This window comes from Neofelis nebulosa, chromosome 14, assembly GCF_028018385.1.
Source record: "Neofelis nebulosa isolate mNeoNeb1 chromosome 14, mNeoNeb1.pri, whole genome shotgun sequence".
Lineage (NCBI taxonomy): Eukaryota > Metazoa > Chordata > Mammalia > Carnivora > Felidae > Neofelis > Neofelis nebulosa.
The window spans coordinates 57,574,021-57,601,662 of record NC_080795.1 but is presented as its reverse complement, the minus strand read 5'-3'; the positions used below and the strand labels follow the sequence as shown (position 1 = coordinate 57,601,662).

At 37.1% G+C, this 27,642-nt stretch overlaps 1 protein-coding gene across 6 annotated transcripts in view; it reads left to right on the top strand.

Moving 5' to 3' along the window:
- The window catches only part of CSMD3 (CUB and Sushi multiple domains 3), a 1,263,431-nt gene that overhangs the window by 625,628 nt on the left and 610,161 nt on the right, over positions 1 to 27,642 (top strand). For all 6 annotated transcript variants that reach the window (XM_058698868.1, XM_058698869.1, XM_058698867.1 and 3 more), the window contains one exon: positions 19,957 to 20,078. In XM_058698868.1, the coding sequence (XP_058554851.1) occupies positions 19,957 to 20,078 (122 nt within the window). The remainder of the gene's footprint in view (positions 1 to 19,956; positions 20,079 to 27,642) is intronic.

Genomic DNA, 27,642 nt, shown 5'->3' with positions numbered 1-27,642 from the left:
AAAATGCTTGCAGGGAAAGAATTTGTTCCTTCAATAATATGATTATACTGAGAAGGAACATTGAGAATGTCAGTATGTGTCTTGACATGAGCTGTACAACGAAGTAGGTATGGGGACCAAAACATCTACTGAAAAGAAAGCAGCTCAATTTTTTAAAATGTGAAACAGAGATCAGCATTGTTTTTCATAGTGGTCACACAGCAATTTTTTTGTAGAGTTTTTAAGAGCTTAGGATCTGGGCTTGGAGAGCGTTTGAATCTCATACCCGAGAGACAACCTGAAATCAGGAGAAATCTCAGCAAGTAGGAAACAAATACATTTCAAGTGCTTGATAACTTTGCCAGTGGCAAGTCTTAGAGCATTACCTTAAATATTTCATTATATCCTGTGTTGTGATTGACATTAGCTCCTCAGAGTAAATATTAAAAACATACTCATACAGGCAGCTCCAGATATATTGTGCCCCATTTTTTTTTTCGTGATCCAGGCTTTTCATCATCCTCAGTAACGCTCATCCTGCTCCTTCACATACCACATCCCCTGGTTTGGTGTCACAATCAAGACGCCATTTCCTAAGGGTGTCATTCATTCAATAAACACTAATTGACTACCTGCAGTACCAACCAAGGACTAATCAGTAATAATATGTGATAATTGTCCTGAAGGGGCTCACAGTACGCTGAGGGAAAAAAAAAAGAATACAGAACAGAGTAAGATAATATTTGCAATAAATTAGCTTATAAAGATCAAAACGATGGGAACAAAAGAGAGGAGCACCCTGTTCAGGCTGGACTGGGATTGGGGCTACCAGTGAAACTGTCTCAGAGGAGCTCCCACTTAAATTCTATATTATAAATGGGAAGGACACCTGGGTGGTTCAGTCGGTTAAGCATCCAAGTCTTGATTTCAGCTTGTCATGATCTCACAGTTCCTGAGATGGAGTTTCACTTGAGGCTCTGCACTGACGGTCCGGAGTCTGCTTGGGATTCTCTCTCTCCCCCTTCTCTCTGCCCCTCCCCATCTAGTGCTCTGTCTGTGTCTCTCAAAATTGCCTTAAAAATATGAATGGGGATTAGATAAATGATAGGGGAAAGACCTAGAAAGAAAGGTATATAATATGGTTTCAGTTAATAAGATTTTTATTTCTTCTTCAGTGTCAAAATACTCTATTAATCAGCTTTTAATACAGTAATTCCCCACTATAATGGAAGCTGAAGTTTATGTCTTATTTCCAGAATTCCCTTTCATCGAAACATCTTGATAAAGTATAGAATATAAAAAAAAAGCAAAAGAATGAGCAAAAATCAAAGATATTAGGTGAACAAAAGACATTACAGTAAGGCAGTGGTTCCTAATGGGAGGGAAGCAGAATTTTGCCATGCAGAGGACATTTGGCAATGTTTGGGGACAACTTTTGATTGTTATAACTTTGGAGGGGCCGCTAATGGCAGCTAAGGGACATAGGCAGGGATGTTGCTAAGTGTTCTACAAGACCCAGGACAGCCTCCGACAGCGCAACAAATAATATCTAGTCCAAAATGTCAATAGTATGCAGACTGCAAAGCCATGCACCAAGCTGATAATTGGGAATGAGGCATAAACACAAAATAGTGTGAAAAATCTAGTATTTTAACCTCCTGAGAGGCACAAAACAGCAAAAATCAGAGGGCCACTACTTTCTATCACTAATATAGATTGATACTAAGAGACTAGTGGTTGTTTTGTAAAGCTGAGAGTGATGGTTTCACATCCTGCAACCATTGTTTTTAGCTCAGAAATAAGATTTCTACATTATTTAAAGAGAGCCCTTGGTAAGGAGATCCCATGGCATCTTAACTGCTCATTGTAGTTTTTCCACTTACTGACTTCCAGAACACTAAATTATTTTCTTGTGTCCAGGTCAAACCACCCAGTAGCAATTTTGTTTCTAACTAAACCCTTGGAAACAAATCTTTAAAAATTTTGGCTAGAAAGGTGCTTATACTGTGATGCAGACAGGTTCAACCAAGTGCTCCTGTGGCATAATAAGTCATTACTTATCAACTTCACCCTGTTCAGGTTCTGGCCCCAAGGTTTGCCAGCTCAGAAACTCATCCTCACGTTTGCTCTAGGGTTGGTGATACAGGGGGTATCGACTTTCCACATGAGGCACACGCACACGCACACACACACAATTGTGGACGATTGGCAAAATATTAATTTTAAATGACATTAAAGAAGTAGACTAAAGAGACATAACAGTTAAGTGCAATGAAATATCTTGGATTAGATCCTGGAACAGAAAAGAGGATATTAGTTTAAAAAATGGAACAAAGCAAAAAAATAAAAATAAAAAACCTGATGAAATTCAAATGGAGTCTGAAGGGTAGTTAAGAGGAATATACCAGTGATACTTCCTTAGTTTTGACAGATATCTGTGGTTGTGTAAGATGTTTAGGGTTGGGAGAGAGGATTCATTAGAACTCTGTGTATGATCTTTACATCCTCTCTGTGAATCTAAAAGTTTTCCAAAATAGGGGTGCCTGGGTAGTTCAGTTGGTTACGCATCCGACTTGGGCTCAGGTCATGATCTCGCGGTTTGTGGGTTTGAGCCCTGTGTCAGGCTCTGTGCTGACAGCTTGATCAGAGCCTGGAGCCTGCTCCGGATTCTGTCTCCCTTTCTCTCTCCCCCTCCCCTGCTTACACTCTGTCTCTGTCTTTGTCTCTCTCAAAAATAAATAAACATTCAAATTTTTTTTTAAAGTTTTCCAAAATAGAAGTTTTATTTCTAAAAACCAAATGACATTGAGGAGAAGAATAAAATAAATGAATTGATAAGGGTTTCTCATTTTGAAAGCAATTTTTTAAAAAACCTGTTTGTAGGGGCGCCTGGGTGGCTCGGTCAGTTAAGCGTCCGACTTCGGCTCAGGTCATGATCTCACGGTCCGTGGGTTCGAGCCCCGCGTCGGGCTCTGTGCTGACAGCTCAGAGCCTGGAGCCTGTTTCAGATTCTGTGTCTCCCTCTCTCTGTGACCCTCCCCCGTTCATGCTCTGTCTCTCTCTGTCTCAAAAATAAATAAAAACGTTAAAAAAAAAAACCTGTTTGTAAATTAGAAGCACTAAAGCAATTTGTTGCATTTCTATAACCGAAATATGTTTGCAATTCTGTTTTTAAACTTTCATTATATTGAAATCCTAATCTACTTGTTTTAATTTCACATCAAAGTAAATATGTGAATCAGACCTTGCAAATCAGAGGCTTGTTGTCCAGAAATAGCTTATATATATATTTGGCTATTGTAGGTTGATATATCTTAATTTTTTTCCAACATTGAAAATATTAAACATTTCAAATAAATATCCAGATTCCTAGCTTTGGAAAAATTAGAAGTATTGGGAAACTTGGCCCGCAATCAGAGGTGTCTAAAACATTTTGGGTAGAGATGTTTTCCTTTATCCATGTCATATGCTTGCCAGATGGCCACATACCCCCTTTTTTTCCCCAATCCCAGCCCAGTTACCAGGAGGGTCAATTGTGTGCTTTTGATCAAGTGACATCTGATTTTGGAATTTCTATTTCAGTCTTCAATATTAAATAAATCTGGGTTTTCATATCTTTATTAATTTAAATTTTTGAGAGATTTAATTAAACTAATTTACCTATCACCATATCAGGATGTAAGAAATTATGTTCTGGAGTTCCACTTATGAAACATTAAAAAAAATTTGCAAATGTCTACTTATTTTTGAGAGAGAGAGAGAGAGAGAGAGAGAGAGAGAGAGAGAGAATGAGAATGAGATAGGGAGGAACAGAGAGAGAGAGGGACAGAGGATCCAAAGCAGGCTCTGCACTGACCACAGAGAGCCCGATATGGGACTCAAATTCACATTCCATGAGATCATGACCTGAGCCAAACATTTTAAATCTGTTTATGGGGCTTAAAATGTTTGTTTCACTCAGCTTGTTTAGGTGTGGCAGATAAAGGATGGGGTATAGTATTCTTTTCCATCCAATATCTACATAATTTGGGACCACTTTATTTGTTCTATTTTGCTCTGAATGGTAGCTTTATGCCAAGATTTCTCTACTTGCCAAATGTTTAAAAAATTGTTGTCAGAACATTTTCTTAGATTTATCTAATAGTGTTATCCTTGAGTAGTATAAATGCAAAAGTGAATTTGGTGGTTGCCATTCTGTAGAATCTTATATTTTGTTCCTTGAAATCATGAATAATAATTGTTAAAATATAATTCTTTTGCATAGAGAAATAGACTCTCCCACATATCAATGTTTTTCATATCCTAGGATTCACTGACCCAATTCCAGATGTGGTCTCCTAGTCTTTTTTTTTTTTTTTTTTTTTTTTTTTTTTTTTTTTTTTTTTTTTTTTACTTTTCTTTATTTCCTTGTATAAAAGATCTTGGATGCTGCCTTAGAAGCATATTCTGTTCATTGTTATGCAGAAAAGAGCTTCTAATGAAACCCCATTATTTAGGGAAATGTTTGGCTGTTGTGTGGCCTTCATATCACCAAGGATTTGTTAAGCCTATTGGTATAAATAAAAAAATAATTGGAGAGAAGATAATGCCCCTACCTGAAAGAAACTGCTTTGAGATACTTTAAAATTTGATTAGCAGCACCAAGATCTAAAATCTAGTGACAGTAATGTGTAACAATTCAATCACATTTATAAAATTCAAAGAAAAATATTAACACTTGGTCTGGTTATTGGATATATTCGAAAAATACACATTTTTCTTTTTCTTAAAGATACTATACGATCTTTTTCTTAACATGTGTTTTCCTTCTTTAGCATGCCTTAAATTATGTCATACTGATGGCCTGTAATTGTTTTGAGGAATAGTGCTTTATGATTTGACTCCTTGGGCTATTGCGAGTCTCCTATATATGTAATACAACCATACCTTGGGGATACTGTGGATTTGGCCCCAGATCTCCACACATAAAACAAATATGACAATAAAGTGAGTCAAATGAGTGTGTGGTTTCCCAGTACATAAAAAAGTTACCTTTAGCATTTAGAGGATCCTGGGAAGATGGCAGCGTAGGAGGACGCTGGGCTCACCGCGCGTCCTGCTGATCACTTAGAGTCCACCTACACCTGCCTAAATAACCCAGAAAACCGCCAGAAGACTAGCAGGACGGAGTCTCCGGAGCCAAGCGCAGATGAGAGGCCCACGGAAGAGGGTAGGAAGGGCGGAGAGGCGGTTGTGCTCCACTGACTGGCGGGAGGGAGCCGGGACAGAGGGGCAGCCCACCGGCCAAGCAGAGCCTCCGAGTCTGGCTGGCAAAAGCGGAGGGGCCGGACGGACTGTGTTCTGACAGCAAGAGGGACTTGACATCTGGAAGGTTATAAGCTAACAACTCTGCTCAGAGAACGGGAGGGCTGGAGGACAACTAGAGGGAGAGTTGTTGAGCCCCAGACTACAGAGCTCAGCTTGGCGGGGAACAAAGGTGCTCCTAGGCGCCATCTCCCTCGCCCATTCCCCAGCCAACAGCCCAAAGGGAACCGGTTCCTGTCGGGGAACTTGCTTGCACCTCGCAAACACCCAACGCTGTGCTTCTGCGGATCCATCCCTCCTGAGGGTCTGACTCCCTCCAGGTGCTGCAGAGGCCCTCCCGAAGCAGATCTCCAAAGGAAAAGCGAGCTGAGCCTGCCCCCTCCTCCCCTGCTCCTGTGCACCTTGCTGATCCACCCCAGCTAAAACGCCAGATCCCCAGGACCACAAGCCTGCCAGTGTGCAAGTAGCCCAGACGGTCCACGCCACCCCACAGTGAATCCCACCCTAGAAGAGGGGAAGAGAAGGCACATACCAGTCTCCCTGTGGCCCCAGCGCTGGGCTGGGGGCAGACATCAGGTCTGACTGCGGCCCCGCCCACCAATGCAAGTTATTCAAGACAGCACAGGGGAAGTGCCCTGCAGTCCTGCACCACTCCAGGGACTATCCAAAATGACAAAAGGGAAGAATTCCCCTCAGAAAAATGTCCAGGAAATAACAAGAGCTAACGAACTGACCAAAAATGATTTGAACAATATAACAGAAAGTGAATTTAGAATAATAGTCATAAAATTAATGGCTGGGCTTCAAAATAGTATAAAGGACAGCAGAGAATCTCTTGCTACAGAGATCAAGGGACTAAGGAACAGACAGGAGGTGCTAAAAAATGCTCTCAAAGAGTTGCAAATTAAAATAGAGACAACTATGGCTCGGATTGAAGAGGCAGAGGAGAAAATAGGTGCACTAGAAGATAAAATTATGGAAAAAGAAGAAGCTGAGAAAAAGAGAGATAAAAAAAAGCCAGGCGTATGAGGGGAAAATTAGAAAACTAAGAGATGCACTAAAGAGAAATAATCTACGCATAATTGGTATTCCAGAGGAGGGAGAGAGAGGGAAAGGTGCTGAAGGTGTACTTGAAGAAATAATATCTGAGAACTTCTCAGATCTGGGGAAGGAAAAAGGCATTGAAATCCAAGAGGCACAGAGAACTCCCTTCAGACGTAACTTGAATCGATCTTCTGCATGACATATAGTGAAACTGGCAAAATACAAGGATAAAGAGAAAATTCTGAAAGCAGCTAGAGATAAACGTGCTCTAACATATAATGGAAGACTGGTAAGACTCATGACTGATCTCTCTACTGAAACTTGGCAGGCCAGAAAGGAATGGCAGGAGATCTTCAATGTGATGAACAGAAAAAAAATGCAGCTGAGAATCCTTTATCCAGCAAGTCTGTCATTTAGAATAGAAGGAGAGAAAAAGGTCTTCCCAAACAAACAAAAATGGAAGGAATTCATCACCACTAAACCAGCCCTACAAGAGATTCTAAGGAGGATCCTGTGAGACAAAGTACCAGAGACATCGCTAAAGCATGAAACCTACGGACATCACAATGACTCTAAACCCATATCTTTCTATAATAACACTGAATGTAAATGGACTAAATGCGCCAACCAAAAGACATAGGATATCAGAATGGATAAAAAAAAGACCCATCTATTTAATGTCTATAAGAGACTCATTTTAGACCTGAGGACACCTTCAGATTGAGAGGATGAGGGGATGGAGAACTATTTATCATGCCACTGGAAGTCAAAAGAAAGCTGGAGTAACCAAACTTATATCAGACAAACTAGACTTTAAATTAAAGGCTGTAACAAGAGATGAAGGGCATTATATAATAATCACAGGGTCTATACATCAGGAAGAGCTAACAATTATAAGTGACTATGCACCGAATACAGGAGCCCCCAAATATATAAAACAATTACTCACAAACATAAGCAAACTTATGGATAAGAATGTGGTAATTGCAGGGGACTTTAACACTCCACTTACAGAATGGATAGATCATCTAGACACACGGTCTAAAGAAACTAGAGCCCTGAATGATACATTGGATCAGATGGACTTGACAGATATGTTTAGAACTCTGCATCCCAAAGCAACAGAATATACTTTCTTCTCAAGTGTACATGGAACATTCTCCAAGATAGATCACATACTGGGTCACAAAACAGCCCTTCATAAGTATACAAGAATTGAAATCATACCATGCATACTTTCAGACCACAATGCTATGAAGCTTGAAATCAACAACAGGAAATAGTCTCGAAAACCTCTAAAAGCATGGAGGTTAAAGAACACCCTACTAAAGAATGAATGGGTCAACCAGGCAATTAGAGAAGAAATTAAAAAATATATGGAAACAAATGAAAATGAAAATACAACAATCCAAACGCTTTGGGATGCAGCGAAGGCAGTCCTGACAGGAAAATACATTGCCATCCAGGCCTATCTCAAGAAACAAGAAAAATCCCAAATGCAAAATCTAACAGCACACCTAAAGGAAATAGAAGCAGAACAGCCAAGACAGCCTAAACCCAGCAGAAGAAGAGAAATAATAAAGGTCAGAGCAGAAATGAACAATATAGAATCTAAAAAAACTGTAGAGCAGATCAATGAAACCAAGAGTTGGTTTTCTGAAAAAATTAACAAAATTGATAAACCTCTAGCCAGGCTTCTCAGAAAGAAAAGGGAGATGACCCAAATGATAAAATCATGAAAGAAAATGGAATTATTACAACCAATCCCTCAGAGATGCAAGCAATTATCAGGGAATACTATGAAAAAATATATGCCAACAAACTGGACAACCTGGAAGAAATGGAAAAATTCCTAAACACCCACACGCTTCCAAAATTCAATCAGGAGGAAATAGAAAGCTTGAACAGACCCAAAACCAGTGAAGAAATTGAATCAGTCATCAAAAATCTCCCAACAAATAAGAGTCCAGGACCAGATGGCTTCCCAGGGGAATTCTACCAGACGTTTAAAGCAGAGAGAATACCTATCCTTCTCAAGCTATTCCAAGAAATAGAAAGGGAAGGCAAACTTCCAGACCCATTCTATGAAGCCAGTATTACTTTGATTCCTAAACCAGACAGAGACCCAGTAAAAAAAGAGAACTACAGGCCAATATCCCTGATGAATATGGATGCAAAAATTCTCAATAAGATACTAGCAAATCGAATTCAACAGCATATAAAAAGAATTATTCACCATGATCAGGTGGGATTCATTCCTGGGATGAAGGGCTGGTTCAACATTCACAAATCAATCAACGTGATACATCACATTAATAAAAGAAAAGATAAGAACCATATGATCCTGTCAGTCGATGCAGAAAAGGCCTTTGACAAAATTCAGCACCCTTTCTTAATAAAAACCCTCGAGAAAATTGGGATAGAAGGAACATACTTAAAGATCGTAAAAGCCATTTATGAAAAGCCCACAGCTAACATCATCCTCAATGGGGAAAACTGAGAGCTTTTTCCCTGAGATCAGGAACACGACAGGACTGTCCACTCTCACCGCTGTTGTTTAACATGGTGTTGGAAGTTGTAGCATCAGCAGACAACAAAAGGAAATCAAAGGCATCAAAATTGGCAAAGATGAAGTCAAGCTTTCATGTTTTGCAGATGACATGATATTATACATGGAAATCCGATAGACTCCACCAAAAGTCTGCTAGAACTGATACATGAATTCAGCAAAGTTGCAGGATACAAAATCAATGTACAGAAATCAGTTGCATTCTTATACACTAATAATGAAGCAACAGAAAGACAAATAAAGAAACCGATCCCATTCACAATTGCACCAAGAAGCATCAAATACCTAGCAATAAATCTAACCAAAGATGTAAAAGATCTGTATGCTGAAAACTATAGAAAGCTTATGAAGGAAACTGAAGAAGATATAAAGAAATGGAAAAAAATTCTGTGTTCATGGACTGGAAGAATAAATATTGTCAAAATGTCAATACTACCCAAAGCTATCTACACATTCAATGCAATCCCAATCAAAATTGCACCAGCATTCCTCTCGAAACTAGAACCAGCAATCCTAAAATTCATATGGAACCACAAAATGCCCCGAATAGCCAAAGTAATTTTGAAGAAGAAGACCAAAGCAGGAGGCATCACAATCCCAGACTTTAGCCTCTACTACAAAGCTGTCATCATCAAGACTAAATGGTATTGGCACAAAAACAGACACATAGACCAAGGGAATAGAATAGAAACCCCAGAACTAGACCCGGAAATGTATGGCCAACTAATCTTTGGCAAAGCAGGAAAGAATATCCAATGGAAAATAGGCAGTCTCTTTAACAAATGGTGCTGGGAGAACTGGACTGCAACATGTAGAAGATTGAAACTAGACCACTTTCTCACACCATTCACAAAAATAAACTCAAAATGGATAAAGGGCCTGAATGTGAGACAGGAAACCATCCAAACCCTAGAGGGGAAAGCAGGAAAAGACCCCTCTGACCTCAGCCACAGCAATTTCTTACTTGACGCATCCCCAAAGGCAAGGGAATTAAAAGCAAACATGAACTACTGGGACCATATGAAGATAAAAAGCTTCTGCACAGCAAAGGAAACAACCAACAAAACTAAAAGGCAACCAACGGAATGGGAAAAGATATTTGCAAATGACATATCGGATAAAGGGCTAGTATCCAAAATCTATCAAGAGCTCACCAAACTCCACACCTGAAAAACAAATAACCCAGTGAAGAAATGGGCAGAAAACATGAGTAGACACTTCTCTAAAGAAGACATCCGGATGGCCAACAGGCACATGAAAAGATGCTCAACGTCGCTCCTTATCAGGGAAATACAAATCAAAACCACACTCAGATATCACCTCACTCCAGTCAGAGTGGCCAAAATGAACAAATCAGGAGACTATAGATGCTGGAGAGGATGTGGAGTAATGGGAACCCTCTTGCACTGTTGGTGGGAATGCAAATTGTGGCAGCCACTCTTGAAAACAGTGTGGAGGTTCCTCAAAAAATTAAAAATAGACCTACCCTATGACCCAGGAATAGCACTGCTAGGAATTTACCCAAGGGATACAGGAGTACTGATGCATAGGGGCACTTGTACCCCCATGTTTATAGCAGCACTCTCAATAATAGCCAAATTATGGCAAGAGCCTAAATGTCCATCAACTGATGAATGGATAAAGAAATTGTGGTTTATATACACGATGGAGTACTACATGGCAATGAGAAAGAATGAAATATGGCCCTTTGTAGCAACGTGGATGGAACTGGAGAGTGTGATGCTAAGTGAAATAAGCCATACAGAGAAAGACAGATACCATATGGTTTCACTCTTATGTGGATCCTGAGAAACGTAACAGAAACCCATGGGGGAGGGGAAGGGAAAAAAAAAAAAGGAGGTTAGAGTGGGAGAGAGCCAAAGCATAAGAGACTCTTAAAAACTGAGAAGAAACTGAGGGTTGATGGGGGTTGGGAGGGAGGGGAGGGTGGATGATGGGTATTGAGGAGGTCACCTTTTGGGATGAGCACTGGGTGTTGTATGGAAACCAATTTGACAATAAACTTCATATATTGAAAAAAAAGTTAGCTTTACACTCTACTGTAGTCTATTAAGTATACAATAGCATTATGTCTACAAAAAACAAATAAAACGTAATTTATTGCTAAAAATTGCTACCCATCATGTGAGCATTCAGGGAGTTGTAACCCTTTTGTGGGTGGAGGGTCTTGCCTTGATTTTGATGGCTGCTGACAGATCCTGATCAGGGTGGTGGTTGCTGAAAGTTGGAGTGGCTGTGGCAATTTCTTCAAAAACAAACACAAGCAACAGTGAAGTTTGCCAAATCAATTCACTCCTTTTTTCTCCATTTTTCTGTAACATGAGATGCTGTTTGATAGCATTTTACTCACAATAGAATTTTCAAAGTTGGAGTCACTTCTCTCAAACCCTGCCACTGCTTTACCAAAGAAATTGATGTCAAGTTCTAAATCCTTTTTTTTTATCATTTAAACAATCTTTACAGCATCTTCACCAGGAGTAGATCCCATCTCAAAAAACCCCTTTTTTTGCTCATCCTAAGACTCAGCTTCTCATTTACACAAGTTTTATCATGAGATTGCAGCCATTGAAAAGCAAACCAAACATAAGAATAATGAAACAGTTTCAAATAGTTTGAGGATGACCAAAATGTGGCAGAGACATGAAAGAGCCAGTGTTATTGAGAAAAAATGGCAACTGATAGACTGGCTAGATGCAGGGTTGCCACAAAGCTTCCATTCGTAACAAGGGCAACAGCTGCAAACAAACTAAAATGACATATGCCTGTACTTTCAAAGAATCCTGTACTTTTCCTGTGTGGCCTTTTTCATGATTATATAATTGTGCAGTGGGCTGTTTCATGTCTGTCTCTCTCCCCACAGTGTGAGATATGTGAAGGCAGGGCCTGGCCCACAAGTGCACGGTCACTAATCCTAATACTGTTGCATGCATCCTAGTGTTTTGTTTGTTTGTTTTAATATTATTGTGGTTGGGGCGCCTGGGTGGCTCAGTCAGTTAAGTGCTACTCCGGATTTCGTCTCAGGTCATAATCCCATAGTTCCTGGGATGAGCCCAGTGTCAGGCTTTGTGCTGACAGCATGGAACCTGCTTGGGATATTCTCTCTCTCTCTCTCTCTTTCTCTCTCTCTCTCTCTCTCTCTCAAAAATAAACATTTTAAAAAATAATTGCTGTTGGTTGTATGAATGAGTAAATAAATAAGTGGGTAAATATTCTGTGCCCTCGCACTTAAAACTAAATAGAATTATATTTAAAAAATAAGTACATGGGGAGAGAAAAGTATATGACTTGACTTTTTTCATCCTTATCTCTAGGCCACTAGTGTTTAGTTTTTTAAAATGCATTCTGTATACAACACCTGGACTGATCAAGATAACTACATTTACAGTGAAGTCAAGCGTCCTTCAAAACCCCCAAAGTATCACCTTAGTTTTGACAAACTCACACACACACACACGTTCAACAACTGCCTTAGCCTATCATGTATGGCACTTTGTGAATAGTCGTTTATTTACCTCTCCAGCTATATCTGAAGAATCTCGTCAGCTCCAAACAATCTTAGATATTCTGGGAATTAACTTTCTTACATACCATATGTTACTTATTGCCATTTTCCCCTCTGCTTAGAAACCCATCCTGATTTCTACTCTGAGTTCATGTGTCCTAACTTTCCAAAGTTCAATTTTGACATCATTTCAAGGATGACTTCTCTAAGCTCCCAAGCTGCAAAAATGTGCACTTTTTGTTTTCCCATTAACACGTGCTACCTTTATTTTGGCACTTATAACAAGTCTTAAAATGATCTGTTTGTGTCTTTAAGACTTCAAGTCTCTTAAAGAAAGGGTCCTATCTTGTTCATTTTTGCTGTGAAACATCCAAAGTCAATGTTTGGTGTTGAATAAATATCTCCATAAAAATTATAACAAATTATCATCAAAGAGTCATTTGACCTTTCACTAGGAGGAAAGTTTGTCTATAATTTCAAGTGATATCCAAGTTATCCTGAGATGCTTCTTTGATGAATTGCCTCTTTTTCTCACTTTTTAATGAGAATATTTAAATTGTAAACTCTAGTCTTTTTTTATTTCTTATATTTAGGTGTATTTCACTTTAATTATTCATTAATTAAAAAAAAACTTTTCTGAGCATTTACTCAGTTCTACACACTAAGTCAACTTTTTTTTTTTGTCACTAGGAGATGAAATGCATAATCACGGACATAAAGGAATTCAGTACTTAAATAATTAAAATAGGGTAAGAATGCTCTAATACAAGTAAGGATTTGGAAGAATGAATATAGCTAGCGGTTAAGAGCTAAAAAAGAATCGGGGTGCCTGGGTGGCTCAGTCGGTTGAGCATCCAACTCTTGATATCAGCTCAGGTCATGATCTCATTGTTTGTGGGTTCCAGCTCTACACTTGGCAGTGAGCATCCTGCTTGGGATCTTCTCTCTCACCCTCTCTGCCCTTCCCCACTGCACACACACATTCTCTCTCTCTCTCTCTCTCTCTCTCTCTCTCTCTCTCTCTCTCAAAATAAATAAATAACCTTTAAAAAAAGGAGCTAAAAAGAGTCTTCCAGATGAGGGAAACAGCATATAAAAAGTTATGGAAGTAGCTTTGAGCATTGTGAATTTTGAAATTACAAATTGACTCCTTAAAGTTCCTTGTCTTTTTAGATGTCCACCAGATAGTCTCACCCTCTAATTTAAATTCTAGGAGGTCCAAAGTCTTCTAAAAGATGTCAGTGAATTTCTTGGACCAGGAGGTGGAAACTTAATGTCTAATAGTTAACTCTGGCTTTAAATCTTGCTTTCTGATTTTCTGGATTGTGTTGATGTCACATAAATTCAAGTAGACACTGTCCTCTAAACAAACAAACAAGCAAACATACAAACAAACAAACAAAAATGGTTTTTAAATCTAAAGTTGATAACCTGCTCAGTTAGTCTTCTGGGTAATTTGGGAAAGGATGTGAGCAGTCTACATCAAAGGTAGACAAACAGTTTGAAACTGAGTAGAACATACTGTTATGTGTTAAATCCTAAGGACAACTAGTTTCCCCTGTCTTTGTCACGACACAGCATCCATCTTTTTCTTTCTTTCTGTTCTTCCTACTTCTACCTCCCTTTCCCTTGTCAATGTCCCTAAAACACTATGGTTTCTAGATATATTGTGCACAGTAATTCATCCCATTCTTGCCTACCACCTAACTGATCTCTTTCTTATTGGAAAAACTAGATTCAATTATATTTTCTTTTATTTTTCTCAAAAAGAAAACTGCGTCATTAATTCATACAAATCATTTCTGTTACTGGTTTCATGCCGTTTGTGTTCTCATCCTTATGCCAGTAGGGTGACTCAGTGAAACAAAGAGCAGGGAGAAGCAGCATTGTATGGAAACTTGACCTTCGTGACTAGGTGAAATTATGGACAGCCAAGAACTGGAAAAAGGAAAATGAAGAATTTTCTTGTTTTAGTTGTGACTTGAAAAATCTGTACACTGTATTTCTCACTTTGAATAGGAATTGCATTTGCAGGGTTTTAGTCAAATTTATCTGATCCTGTGCAGTCTGCCTTTTGCTGATTTGAATTCTGTCCTTTTCACGGCATCTCCTCTGTTTTCCGGTTTTCTGCTTTGGGTTCATTTCATTATGATTCCGCATTTATATGCTTCCTTTCAGTGAGCCGTGGATTAGACTTCCCATTGTTATGCAGATGACACTCAGATGTATTTGAAGATTAGTCCTAATTGTTACTCTACTTCTGGCACTTTATCAGCTTCTCATGAAGACGTAGGGACTGGGATGTCCAATTAAATATTAATAGACAGAACTACTTATTGATAGTTCCAGACACTGATTTAGATAGGTTTTATCATTCACCTTCAGATGTGTGTGTTTGGCGGGGGGGGGGGGCGTGGGGTGGGTGGGTGTGTGCATGTTTCATGACCCAGAGTCCACAACCTGAGAATTGGGATTGATTCAGAGAGTAGTTTCTCTACCTGTTTATCAGGAGTCTAACAACAGGTATTTGATGTTTAGATAAATCAGCCTTTTTTAACGTAAATTATATTAAATACTATATTAATCAATTAAAGCGAAATAAAAACAAAATATAGTTCTGGTGTATTGAAAGTGTTATAACCGTATTTCAAGTCACTACTTAAATTCCACATGTTTGTATTTAGATTACTATGAAGTTAAACTTCCATGTAGGAATTCACTTCATAATAAAACCAACTCTGTGTGTGATCTTCCAAACTATTAGGAGTTTCCTTCTCGAAAAGAAAGTGCAAGAGAAATATAAAGTGTGGTTGAACAGAGTTCTTCTAAACATATGCCAAATATTGTGTAGGAAGACTAAACTTCTGACACTCAACCCAAAATCTGTACTTACTTAATGGAGTTCTATTTTCTATGTGGAAACTCCATAGTTCCTAGTGATGTCCATTAAGAGGACAGATGCTCTACGTCTAATGGTGTTTGTCTCCCTTGTCTTATTTTCCTTTGTCCACTATGATAATAGATATCTACCCCATTTCATCCAGTTTTTTAGAGCAAATCTTTTGTGATGTCAGTTGAAAATTAATTCCCGAACTCGTTTCATTTACTGGGTATTTTTTCCTCCCTAGATTACTAATTCCTTCATTTAAACTATTTTATTTTAATGTAAGAAGGATTTTTCACAACTTGGGAAATATTTATTTCGTTTAAGCTAATACAGCTCTAACTAGAACTCCTATAACTTATATCTTTGAAAATACTTAATTTCCTGAGCCATTTTATTTTCTGAGTCAATTTTTCATCAGTGCATTGTTTTATATTCAGAGCCTATACATCTGCACACGTGAGATGATTTTTTTTTCCTCAAATGTCCTTAAAACATTTCATTTCAACCATCTCTTATAGTAATGGTCACATGTTAATTTTAAAAAGATAATGTCTTATGAAGTATTACTGGGGAAATGCACACCTTATTATTTTGTACAAATTCACCTTGATTTGATCAGAATGGGTTTGTTCTTTATAAGGTTTCTGCAAGAGCCATGGGAGAAAGGCTGCTACATTACCAGAGAGGGGCAGGGAACAAAACTTAGAAATAATACAGCTCTTTTTCTATGTTACTTCCTAAGAATCACCTTCCCTGATCTGTCACCACTTCCATAGCATTTCTTGATCTATTACTCCAATAGCATCTTATAACTCCAACATATATATTGGTGATTTTTACTTGTAATTTTATGAGTTTTTTTTTTATTATTTTCATAAAGGACAATTTCCTGGTCTGGAACATATTTATAAAGATTATTCATCATCATGTAGAGGTCACTCATTTGATACTCCACCTAAGAGCTGTGATAAATAACTTGGATATTTCTTCCTTTAGTCAACATCCCTGCATTATGAAAGCCACTGCATCAGGAGTTAACAAACAGGGATGAAAAACTGGCCTTGTCCACAAAAGTTTATAAGTGTGTATATGTTTTAGAAAACAAAGCATGCCAGAGAATTCCCAAATAGTGTCACTCAAAGAAACAGTATGTCCTGTCAGAAAGTTGATTCTACTAACTTCAATCATGTGATTGCTATAAATATTTTATTGCTGTGAAGTGCTTAAAATGTTTATAACTATTTCCTATCAGATCGATAGCACTTAAACACCTTTATAGATGTTTTGTTCAAATAAAGTGCTGGGAAGACTAGAGTCCGTACAGAACCCTGAGCAGAGGAATTAGGAATACTTCTCATACAAAGAAGTGGCACATCATCTTGGCTTTGTTTAAATGAAAAGAATTTCTGCAAGGGAATGTAAGAAGGAATCACATTTGAGACTTGGAAAACATTATAGAAATGAGTGGAAAATCATAAAGGGTGTGATATATTCAAAGAAGAACAAGAATTCTTTTCTGGCACAAGTTGAGTATCTACTGTATTAAATGGCAGAAGATTGTACTGGAAAAGAAATCTAGATCCTCATAGAAAAAATTTTATATTTTGCATTAGGCAGTTTGTAAGTTATTCTATAGGAAACAGAGATCAAGGTTTTTAATGAAGTCAAGATAATCAAATCTGTATTTTAGAAAGATAAATATAGTAGCACTAAAGACGATGGAACACAGGAAGAAAAATGAGTATACGAAAGGAGTTAAGTAGCTATTTCTAGCTCAAGAAAGGATGATGATGAAGTACTAGGTATTGGGAAGAAAAGAAAAGGAAAATGGAATGTTTCAGATGAGAAATACATAGGTCTTGAAGGGTGCCTATGTATGGATGGGAGGGAATTGGATGAAGAAAGGTATAATTAATTAAAATCTTCTTTAAAACATTTCATAGAATGTCCAGCAGGCAGAGACACGATTACTCTAGAAATAGGAGATGGAAAAATTGGTGACGTAAATTTGAGAGCTATTAGTACATAAGTGACCACTGTAGCCTAGAAATGAATTAGATTAACTATTCAGGGAGACCATTGAACAAAGAAAAAGGCCATTTAATCATTTTATAATTAAGCTACCTAAGGGTCAAATGCAACAAAACAAAACCAAGAACACAAGATATGGAGGGGCATCTGAGTGGCTCAATCACTTAAGCATCCAACTCTGGATTTCAGCTCAGGTCATGATCTCAGGGTTTGTAAGTTCAAGCCCTGCACTGGGGGCCTTGTGCTGACAGTGCAGATCCTGGTTGGTATTTTCTCTCTCTCTCTCTCTCTCTCTCTCTCTCTCTCTCTCTCTGTCCCTCCCTGCTCATGCTTGTTCTCTTTCTCTCTCAAAATAAATAAATAAACTTAAATAAATACAAAGTATGGAGCATAATGATTTCAAACAATTAGGTAAGAATCAAGAGAGTTTAGGACTGTATAAGGGAAGGAAGATAATTTCAAACACAGCTTATCAGTTCTTTCCATTCTGCTAAGAAATCGTGTACGTGGAAAAAAATGAAGAAGTACTATTAGATTTAGCAATTAGAAGGTCATTTCTTGCATTGAGAAAGCAGTTTTGATAACGAAATGAGAGAAGGCAACTATAATACTTTCAAAAGTGAATAAGGGAGAAGAAAATGGAATAGTGCACATAGAAGATTCATAAGCTATTAAAGAGCAATGATCTTACTTATATGTGGAACCTGAAAAAAGACTAAATCATAGAAACAGAGAATAGAATTGTAGTTGCCAAAGTCAGGGCCAAGGGTAGTGGGAAAAATGGGGAGGTGTTGGGTAAAGAATACATTTTCAGTTATAAGATGAATAATTTCTGGGGATATAATATACATTATAGTTATTATACTTAATAATAGTGTGTCTTGTACTTGAAAGTTGCTAAGAGATTAGATCTTAAATGTTACCCCCCCACACACACACACACAAATAGTAATTATGTGAAATGATGGAGGTAACTAACCTTCCTGTAATCATTTTACTGTGTATCAAATCATCACATCATACACCTTAAACTTACACAATGTTGTATATCAATTATATCTCAATAAAGTGGGAGGAAAAGCCAATTATTGAATACTCAGAAATTTTGTGAGGCCTTGATAACCTGTGGTAGCTTAAAATCAGCCAAGATGGGACTATATATACCATGGGAATTGAAAGAGAGAGACAGAGACAGGGACAGAGAGAGAGAGAGAGAGAGAGAGAGAGAGGGAATGAGAGGCAAGAAAATGCTGTAGTCAGCATAGAAGACTTACAGGAAATTAGGTAGTAAGTGGAGAAAAGGAAAAATTGGTAACTGATGTTGAAGGAAGAAAAAGGAAAAGTAACCATTTAATCCTCAATGGTTTAACCACAAGATATAAATTTCAAGTTATCTGGAAGAGATTTATGCTAAAATATAAGCTAAAGTGAAAAAATAGTAAAGAAAACTTTATTTAACATACTAGAGAGACCCTTGGTGATAGGAAAGTAAGACTTGGAGTTGAAAGAACCTGAGCTGTAATCCTGACTCTGCTATTTATTAGCTGAGTGATCTTGGGGAAGTCAAGCAAATTTTGGGACCTCTAAATGGATCTCTAAGGTGGCAGTGAATATGGGCACCTGGGCGGCTCAGCCAGTTGAGCGTCTGATTTCTTGAATTCAGCTCAGGTCATGATCTCATGGTCATGGGATCGAACTCCGTGTTGGGCTCCACACTGGGCTCTCTCTCTCTCTCTCTCTCTCTCTCTCTCTCTGCCCCTCTCCCCCCCTCAAAATTAATAAATAAACATTAAAAGAATAAAGTGGTGATGATAATAACTATGTAAAGTCTTAAGTTCACTGAAAATATGTGTACCTCAAAAAAAAAGAAAATATATGTACATCATTTAAAAATACACTGAACTATTATTGATGAGTCGGAGAAGGAGGACACATGCAGGATTTTAATGGAATGGGGCAAAGAGATGCAAATCAAAACCAATGCCAACAAGAAACATGGTGACCAAGAGGGAAGAGAAGGCACAGATGTAGTGCAGCCACTCACTCTTCTTAAGTAGAAGAAAGAAGGGTTGGAAAACTGAAGAAGTATTACAACATTTAACTTTTGTGGGAATTTATTAAAATTACCTCAGTGCAGCTCTTTTTGTAGCCTGAATGGTCTAATTCACAGTTATAAGAACAGCAAAGGTAGTTTTAATATTGATTTCTCAGTTAGTCTCAAGTCCTAGGATACTTAGTAAATAGGATTGAAAACACTATCTGGATGGCTTAATCAATCCATGGCTTTATTTCTTTCTTTTTGTAGATTTTTATTAACATGATATTGCATAAATATACCTCTCCCTAATTAAGCTAACCTATTTACAGTCAGAGGATAATTTATAATGCCTCACACTTTTATTCATAGTTAGTTTTCAGTGAATGTTGAAAATATTGAGCTTGTGAACTTTCGAGTATAAAAAATAGTCTCACTTTGATAAGTGACAGAACGCCCTAATATGTATTTCAACGTGGCTGTAATTGTGCAATTTTGAATTTAAAGTCTGTTTGCAAAGCACTGTATTGCTAAGACTTTGCATGAGGCATAGGCTCACTTTTAAAATGCAATTTCTTTTTTAGTGAAGACATGTGGCTCTAATCTTCAAGGACCAAGTGGAACCTTTACGTCTCCCAACTTTCCATTCCAGTATGACAGCAATGCACAATGCGTCTGGGTCATCACAGCAGTGAATACAAATAAGGTAAGGTAGAACCATCTGTGGCAGGAAGCAGAATCATAAAGACAAAGGCAAAGAGATCATGAAGAAGTGCAGGAAAGAAAATTCGTATCTAGAGTATGATTTCTGCCAATACTTTCTACTTCTCCCTTATCCAGATGTAAACTTATATGAGAATTTGGAAAAAATCAATCTTTAAATAACACAACTCTCCTCCTGGTGACTAACGTTAAGTGACAACATATTAAAATTGTAGATGAATGTTTTCTGAGACTTTTTTTTGAAGTTGTAAGTATGTATTTTTTTAAAGAAGCCATGAATAATGGCTTTTTGCTTCCTATCTTTTCTGCTTGACGTATCATTCAGATATATCGTGTTTTGGCACAAAGCTGCCTTTTCTTTCAATGTTTCTCTTATTACTATACATCTCACAGCTACTCCTTATTATAAAAAGTAGCTTTTATTGTGGTCTCCCCTCAGAAGATTCACATTATGGGTATTTCAAAAGGTTAGATTGTCTTTCTGTTTGACTATAAATGAGTAATACATCTAAACATGCATGTGCCACAATACTTCAAATAAGAATATTATGCTGAACGAATGTAAGAGGAGATGAAAAAAACAGCTAGTTTTCCTGTCTTCTCTCTATCCTCCTTCTCCTTGGAAGAATACAGAGAGTACCTAACTAGACAGAATCAGAATTCCTCTCAGATTGTTTGGTGTCTTTTCTGGGTTAGTGAAGGAAAGTTTGGTAGTAGAGCCCATAAAATTGGTTCGGATGGTAGTTCAAATACTGACTTACAATTTGCTGATACCTTTGATCAAGTTATTTAACCTCCCTATAATTCTGTCTCTTTATCTATAAAAATGGGGATATTAGGAGAATGCATTTCACAGTGCTGTAAGAAATAAGTGAGGTAATGACTACAGAGTGCTTAATATAGTAAGGACTTAAAACACATTAACTCATTGTTATTAGATAAAGTGTATACTGCCTGCCAGAATGTTTTATGTTCATGAATCGTTATCCTCAGGGCAGCAGCATGGTTTTAAAAATCAATTCAGTGGTCAGTTACACTTGCCTCATAGGCAAGCCCCGATTTATGAATCAGAACTAGATCAGAAGGCTTCTGCCCCAAACTGTGTAAACTTGGGAAACTCACTAAATCTAACCTTTCCTCTATATAAAGAAACTATTTTGCTCACCCAACCTGTGTCGTCAGTTCAATTGAACAAATATTTTATTTGTCAGATATCTTCTCTGTATGAATTATGAGTTGTTGAAATAATTTAAAAAATCATGTAGTACTTGAAAAATAAACTTGCATTTATTGAAGGCTTAGCAACATGCCAGATACTATTCACAGCACTTTTTATGAATTGTTTAATCCTCTTAAGACTCCCCTGTGAAGTAGATACTTTTATTGTCTGCATTTAACATGGAGGCTGAATAACTTATCTAAGATCACATAGCTGGCAAAGGTCAGAACTGTGTACTTCTTAAGATATGTGTTATTACAAGGATGTATCTCACACTAAGGTGCTGTAAGTATCTTACACCAAGATAAGCGTGAAGTAAATTCATTATAAAGTATGGAACAAACACATTATATTAATCTTGCATTGAGATAGAAATCTTGTTGTGTCATGATAATTACCTGTAATTGTCATCAAAATGTGGTAATTATCTCCTGTTCAATGAGATGTCTGCTTTGCTAAGCTTAATTCATTCTCATTTACTGAGATACCTGAAGTTTCACAGAGGTCATCACATTTCCCCTTGTTTATCTTACCCAATCTACCAAACTTTTATCTCTTCTTTTTCTTCTAAAAAAATCCAATTTATTTTCTAAGGAGGACATAATTACTTTCATTTCTTTGCTATTTTTATCAAGTACCTGACTGAGGACGTTATTTTTTGATCTGTTGGTTTACCTCTATTTTAAGATATCCTTATAGAAATTGGTTTTCAAGCATTTTTAACCATGACCCGCAGTTAGAATTTTTTTTTTACACTGTGGCCCAATTCACTCATGTACACACAATGCCACAAAATAGTATTTTCCCTTAATATGTGAATTCACTTCTCTATTTTTTATTCTAATCTATATTGACCTATTTGTTTTTAAAATATGGGTCATGCCTCAATAAATTTATTTCATGATACACTAACAGGTTATAACACAGTTTGAAAAATCCTGTTTCGCTTCTATAGATTCTCACATCAGATCTCTTTCAGGAAGGCAGTCACTGGCATAGAACATGGGCATACAGCTTTCCTAGTTGGTATAAATCTCAATTAACCAAGATGCTTAATACCTCAATATCTATAATTTTCTTCAAATATCATTGTACCTATTTTTCTTTATGTTTGATAATGTTAAAAGCAATCATGGTGTTCTAATTGTCCAAACCACAAATATGATTGGTGGAAAAATCTCTTGAGATTTGAAGCTGGATTAAACTGAATGGAACTGATTTCAAATCCATACTGTCCCTCTTAGTAGTTACACATCTGTAGACAGGCATGATCTTTGATTCCTCTGAACTAGTTTGTCTTTTTCCTCTATTAGAAATAATAATATTATATCATAAAATTATTATACTGACTAGATAAGGAAACATGAAATGGCTCATTCAAAATAGGATCATTTCAAATGACATCTATTTTGCCAAATGTTGCTGTCTCATCAGGAAATGTGTTTGTCTTTAGTTATTTGTTAGATTTAATTGACGTGTTGATGCAGAAAAAAAATGGCACTATATACCATTTTCTTCCACATTTGATTATGCGATGATTAATTTATAGGTGACTAAACATTATAGTCATTTTTTTTTTAATTTTTTTTTTCCAACGTTTTTTATTTATTTTTGGGACAGAGAGAGACAGAGCATGAACGGGGGAGGGGCAGAGAGAGAGGGAGACACAGAATCGGAAACAGGCTCCAGGCTCCGAGCCATCAGCCCAGAGCCTGACGCGGGGCTCGAACTCACGGACCGCGAGATCGTGACCTGGCTGAAGTCGGACGCTTAACCGACTGCGCCACCCAGGCGCCCCTATAGTCATTTTTTTTATTTCTCAGTACAAACATTGCCATTAAGCTTACTAAACATAAAATATAATGACTGAGCATTGCAATGTTAAAGTAATATATGTTTTTAAGGTTACTTTATACCCCTTCCACAAGCTTCTGTAAGGGAATATTTCCTTTAATCTTAGAATTTCAATGATGAACATAATTGAGGGCTTCTTCACCACAACAGCAAATCAGAATATTAGAAGAAATACTTTAAACTAGCCTGGTTATTGAATTGATTTTTCTTCTTTCAATACAATATGCATTTAACATTAGCTCCATGTGTGAAGTAAATACTTCTCTGTCTTGAGCTTTTCCTTAACTTGTATGAGGAGGATCTTCCTTGATTTCAGTTGTCTCGTGCATTTGTCTTCAGTCTTTTGTATGTGTGTGCTGGAATACATGAACAATTTCCAGGGTGTGTGTATGGGCAGGCGGCAGGGACAGGGGGCAGAGCTGAACACCGTTTTCAAGTATTCCACTTTTTAACAGAGTCCAGCTTAAGTACCTACTTCTGTTTGTTCTCTTTTATCACTTTCCTTTTCGTGATTGTCTTTCACGGTTTCAAAAGAAAGTCACATATTACTTTTCCAGCTGAAATGAATGTAAATAAAATTCTAGTGATCCAGAGTAGAAAATTCTATGTGCATATAGTTCCTGAGGGGAGAGTCTTTGAGATCAAAGCAAAAAATAGATTCACTAAGAAATATTTGAAGAAGACAATACCTTATTTCATCTACAAAACAAACTTACAGAAAGTCCCCTCTTTTTATCTCTTAATGTACGTTCACGTGTATGTTTGTGTATATGCATATGTATTATCTATCCACCCACCTATCCTTTAATCTATCTGTATCTCTGTATATCCTAGAATTAGAATTTACAATACATAGAATTATAGAGTAACCTGAATTGAAACACAAAGTCTGGTTTATTGAACACATAGAATTCCTAATTTGTCTGATTGATATTACAGTCTTTGCAATTATAATATACAGTGGACGTTTTCTAGAAATTAAATGGACTAACGTTAACAAGATTTTAAGGAAACTGTATTTCAAATATTTATAAAATTATAGTATAGTAGAACTTGCATATTTTGCAGCTATTCACACTTAAAAAGAAAAAAAAAAAAGGTGTCCATTTGAAACTATAGGAGAGGGGTGCCTGGGTGGCTCAGTCAATTAAGTGTCTGACTTTGGCTCAGGTCATGATCTCACGGTTGGTGAGTTTGACCCTCGCATTCAGTTCTGTGATGACAGCTTAGAGCCTGGAGCCTGCTTCAGATTCTGTGTCTCCCTCTCTCTCTGCCCCTCCCCTGCTTGTACTCTGTCTCTCTCTCTCTCTCTCTCTCTCTCTCTCTCTCTCTCTCAAAAATAAACATTTAAAAAAATGTTTTAACTGTAGGATAAAGTAGTTGTCAAAACTCTTTGATCTATGTCTTGAAAAATTTTTGGAGGCTGTCTACAAGAACATTGTCCAATAGAAATATGTGAGGGGCGCCTGGGTGGCTCAGTCAGTTAAGTGTCCAACTTCAGCTCAGGTCATGATCTCACGGCTCCAGAGTTCAAGCCCTGTGTCTGGCTCTGTGTTGACAGCTCAGAGCCTGGAGGCTGCTTTGGATTCTGTGTCTCCCTCTCTGTCTCAGCCCCTACCCCACCCCCTCTCTGTCTTTGTCTCTCTCTCAAAAATAAATACACATTAAAAAAAAGAAAGAAATATGTGAGCCACATATATAATTTTAAATTTTCTAGTAGCTACAGCTTTAAAAGATGAAATTAATTTTAATGTCATATTTTATTTAACCTCAATATTATAATTTCATGTAATCAGAACACAATTATTAATGCAATAATTTACCATCATTTTATTTCATTTTAAATCTTTGAAATCTGGAACGTGCTTAATACTTAAAGGATATCTCAGTTCAAATGAGTCACATTTCTAGTACACAATAGCCACATGTTGCCGGTGGCTACCATATTGTTCAGGGAAAATATTGAACGTCACCATGGAGAGTTTGATTCTGTTTTAGGGAATATGAGGAGATAGTGGTTAGTGGTTGGTCTTCAGGAAAATAAACATCCCATTGCAAGGCAGTTGCCTCATGTGAAGTTTTATAGGGGCTTCAAGGAAAAGCAAGAAGGATGCCTCCATTGGCAAGCTGGGATTTTAGCTTTTCCTTACTTCTATGAACTACCCCATATCTTTATCTAGTTACGTTATTATTATTATTTTTTTACTTAAGTCAGCCAAAATAGATTTCTATTAATTGTCACTAAGGAACCCTGAGGCAGGAAGCTAGTGATACAGTCATAATTTTTATTGTCTCTTGACAGTAAAGAATCTGTTGCAATATTTATCTCCCCAGTTTACTCTCTAATACATATCCTGCAAATTGATTATATTCTCATTTCTTCTATTTTCATCAATATTGGGATACAAAGGTTCTAGCTCTTGAAAACACAAGGTAATGTTGGGTACTTCTTCTCTAATTTCTTGGATGTCTAATGACCTTTTGAGAAGTGGGTTTTCAAATGTAAACATAAATTAATAGTAAAGTCAAAATAGCTTTTTTTAATTAAATAGTTCTTCAGTATAAGGTACAGGTTTTTTTTTTCATTAATTAGATCTTCAGTATAATGTGCAGAACAAAGATAAAAATGTGTGGAATAGAATTCTTTATGGCTTTTTGGCCAGTTCATATTCTCACTTTAAAGCGACGTGTTTTTATCCACATTGGATGGCTATTTGTGACAATAATACTGACATCTCCAGGATGTCAACAAATCTCACAACTGACAAAACAAAATCCACTGGGAGGCCACTAATAACAAGATTAAATTGACTGAGCATAGAAGAATATAATTCAGAGAAAATAAAAACAGGCATGTGAGGTTGACTTCAGTCTAAATTTTAACTCTCACTAGTTTAGCAGAAGTCTAAATTATCAGAAGATATAAAATTGGTCATCAAAAGGATGTGAATTGACTATGACTTTAAAAAAATATGGGATAACACTAGCCAAAACATATTTTTTTTTGTATTCCAGGACTATGAATACTTAATTTGTTTCTAAATTTGGCTCACAATTGTACCTCATGACTCAAAGAATACGGCTGACTATAACCTATGTATGGCAATGGCATGATTTTAAGTGTATATATTTAAGAACTCATGCTGGATATTCCTCACCTATTTAGAAATAACTTCCTTATTATTCTATGCAGAGGGATACTGGGCAGAGTTTTGATCTAAGAGTCAGAAACCCTGAATTCTTGTTCAAGTAATTTTGCATCTCCGAATCTCAGTTTCCTCATCTTCAATGCAGGAATAATTATCCTTGCCTGGCCATGTCATAGGAGTGTTGGAGGAACACCCAAGTCAGCAAACAATACGACACTTTGTACATTGGACATTATCTTCTAAATTTAATGTATTATGTAAATATTTATGCTACCCCTTATTCCAAAGACAATTTTAGGTGGATGACATCATCAAATAGATCATAATACATATGTTGAGATATGTTAAATAATTAAGGAGCTTTAAGCATAAGAATAGTACATAGCTCACAGCGGGTGCCCCGTTAACATTTATTGTATAAATAAAAGAACTAATGGGGCACTTGGGTGGCTCAGTTGGTTAAGCATCTGACTCTTGATTTCTGCTGAGGTCATGATCTCAGGGTTTGTGAGTTGGAGCCCCATGTGAGGCTCTGTGCTGACAGTATGGAGCCTGCTTGGAATTCTCTGTCTCCCCCTCTCTCTCTCTCGTCTCACGTCTGCATGCATGTGCTCTTTCTCAAAAATAAGTAAACATTAAAAAAAAAGAACTAATGGACAAGAATAAGCAATGCATATGGAATATTTGAGAAATTATTAGGCATTTGTATCAAGCATAGTCTAAAGTTAGTGCGCAACGAATGGCAAATATTTTGGTGGCAGTTATACTGCTTTATAAATAAATGTTAACTCTATAATATTTTTAGTAATATTTATACATGCATATTATTTTCTCAAGTGCTAACATAAAGCATATTTATTGGACTTTTCATATAGTTCTGATAAAATTTTACTGTAACATTTTATATTATTTTGACACAGGTTTCTGTTGAAGTGACATGATAGATGGGACACCTGTCTCAAACTTAGATGCAGGTCAAGAAGGACAACCTCTTCTAATAGGAAATCTTATCCCTTTCTAGGCAGGTCATTTCATTCTACTGTTTATTTCAAGAATAAGTCATCAGGGTCTATTTTATGATGTGGTAATATAATTAAATTGTGAAATATTTTATTCATATACCCAGTACAACATTTAAGTCCATGTTTTTTGTTTAGATCCATTAAAGACCCATTCAGTGCTCCTCCCCATAAACTCTTCAGGCATCAGAATACACCCTGACTTCCACCCGGAACACTAACATCAAAAGCCTTTCCATATTGTCACTGTTCCATCACTGCAGCTAGCCTCTTGCCACTTCGTTTAGCCTGCCCACTTACAGGCAC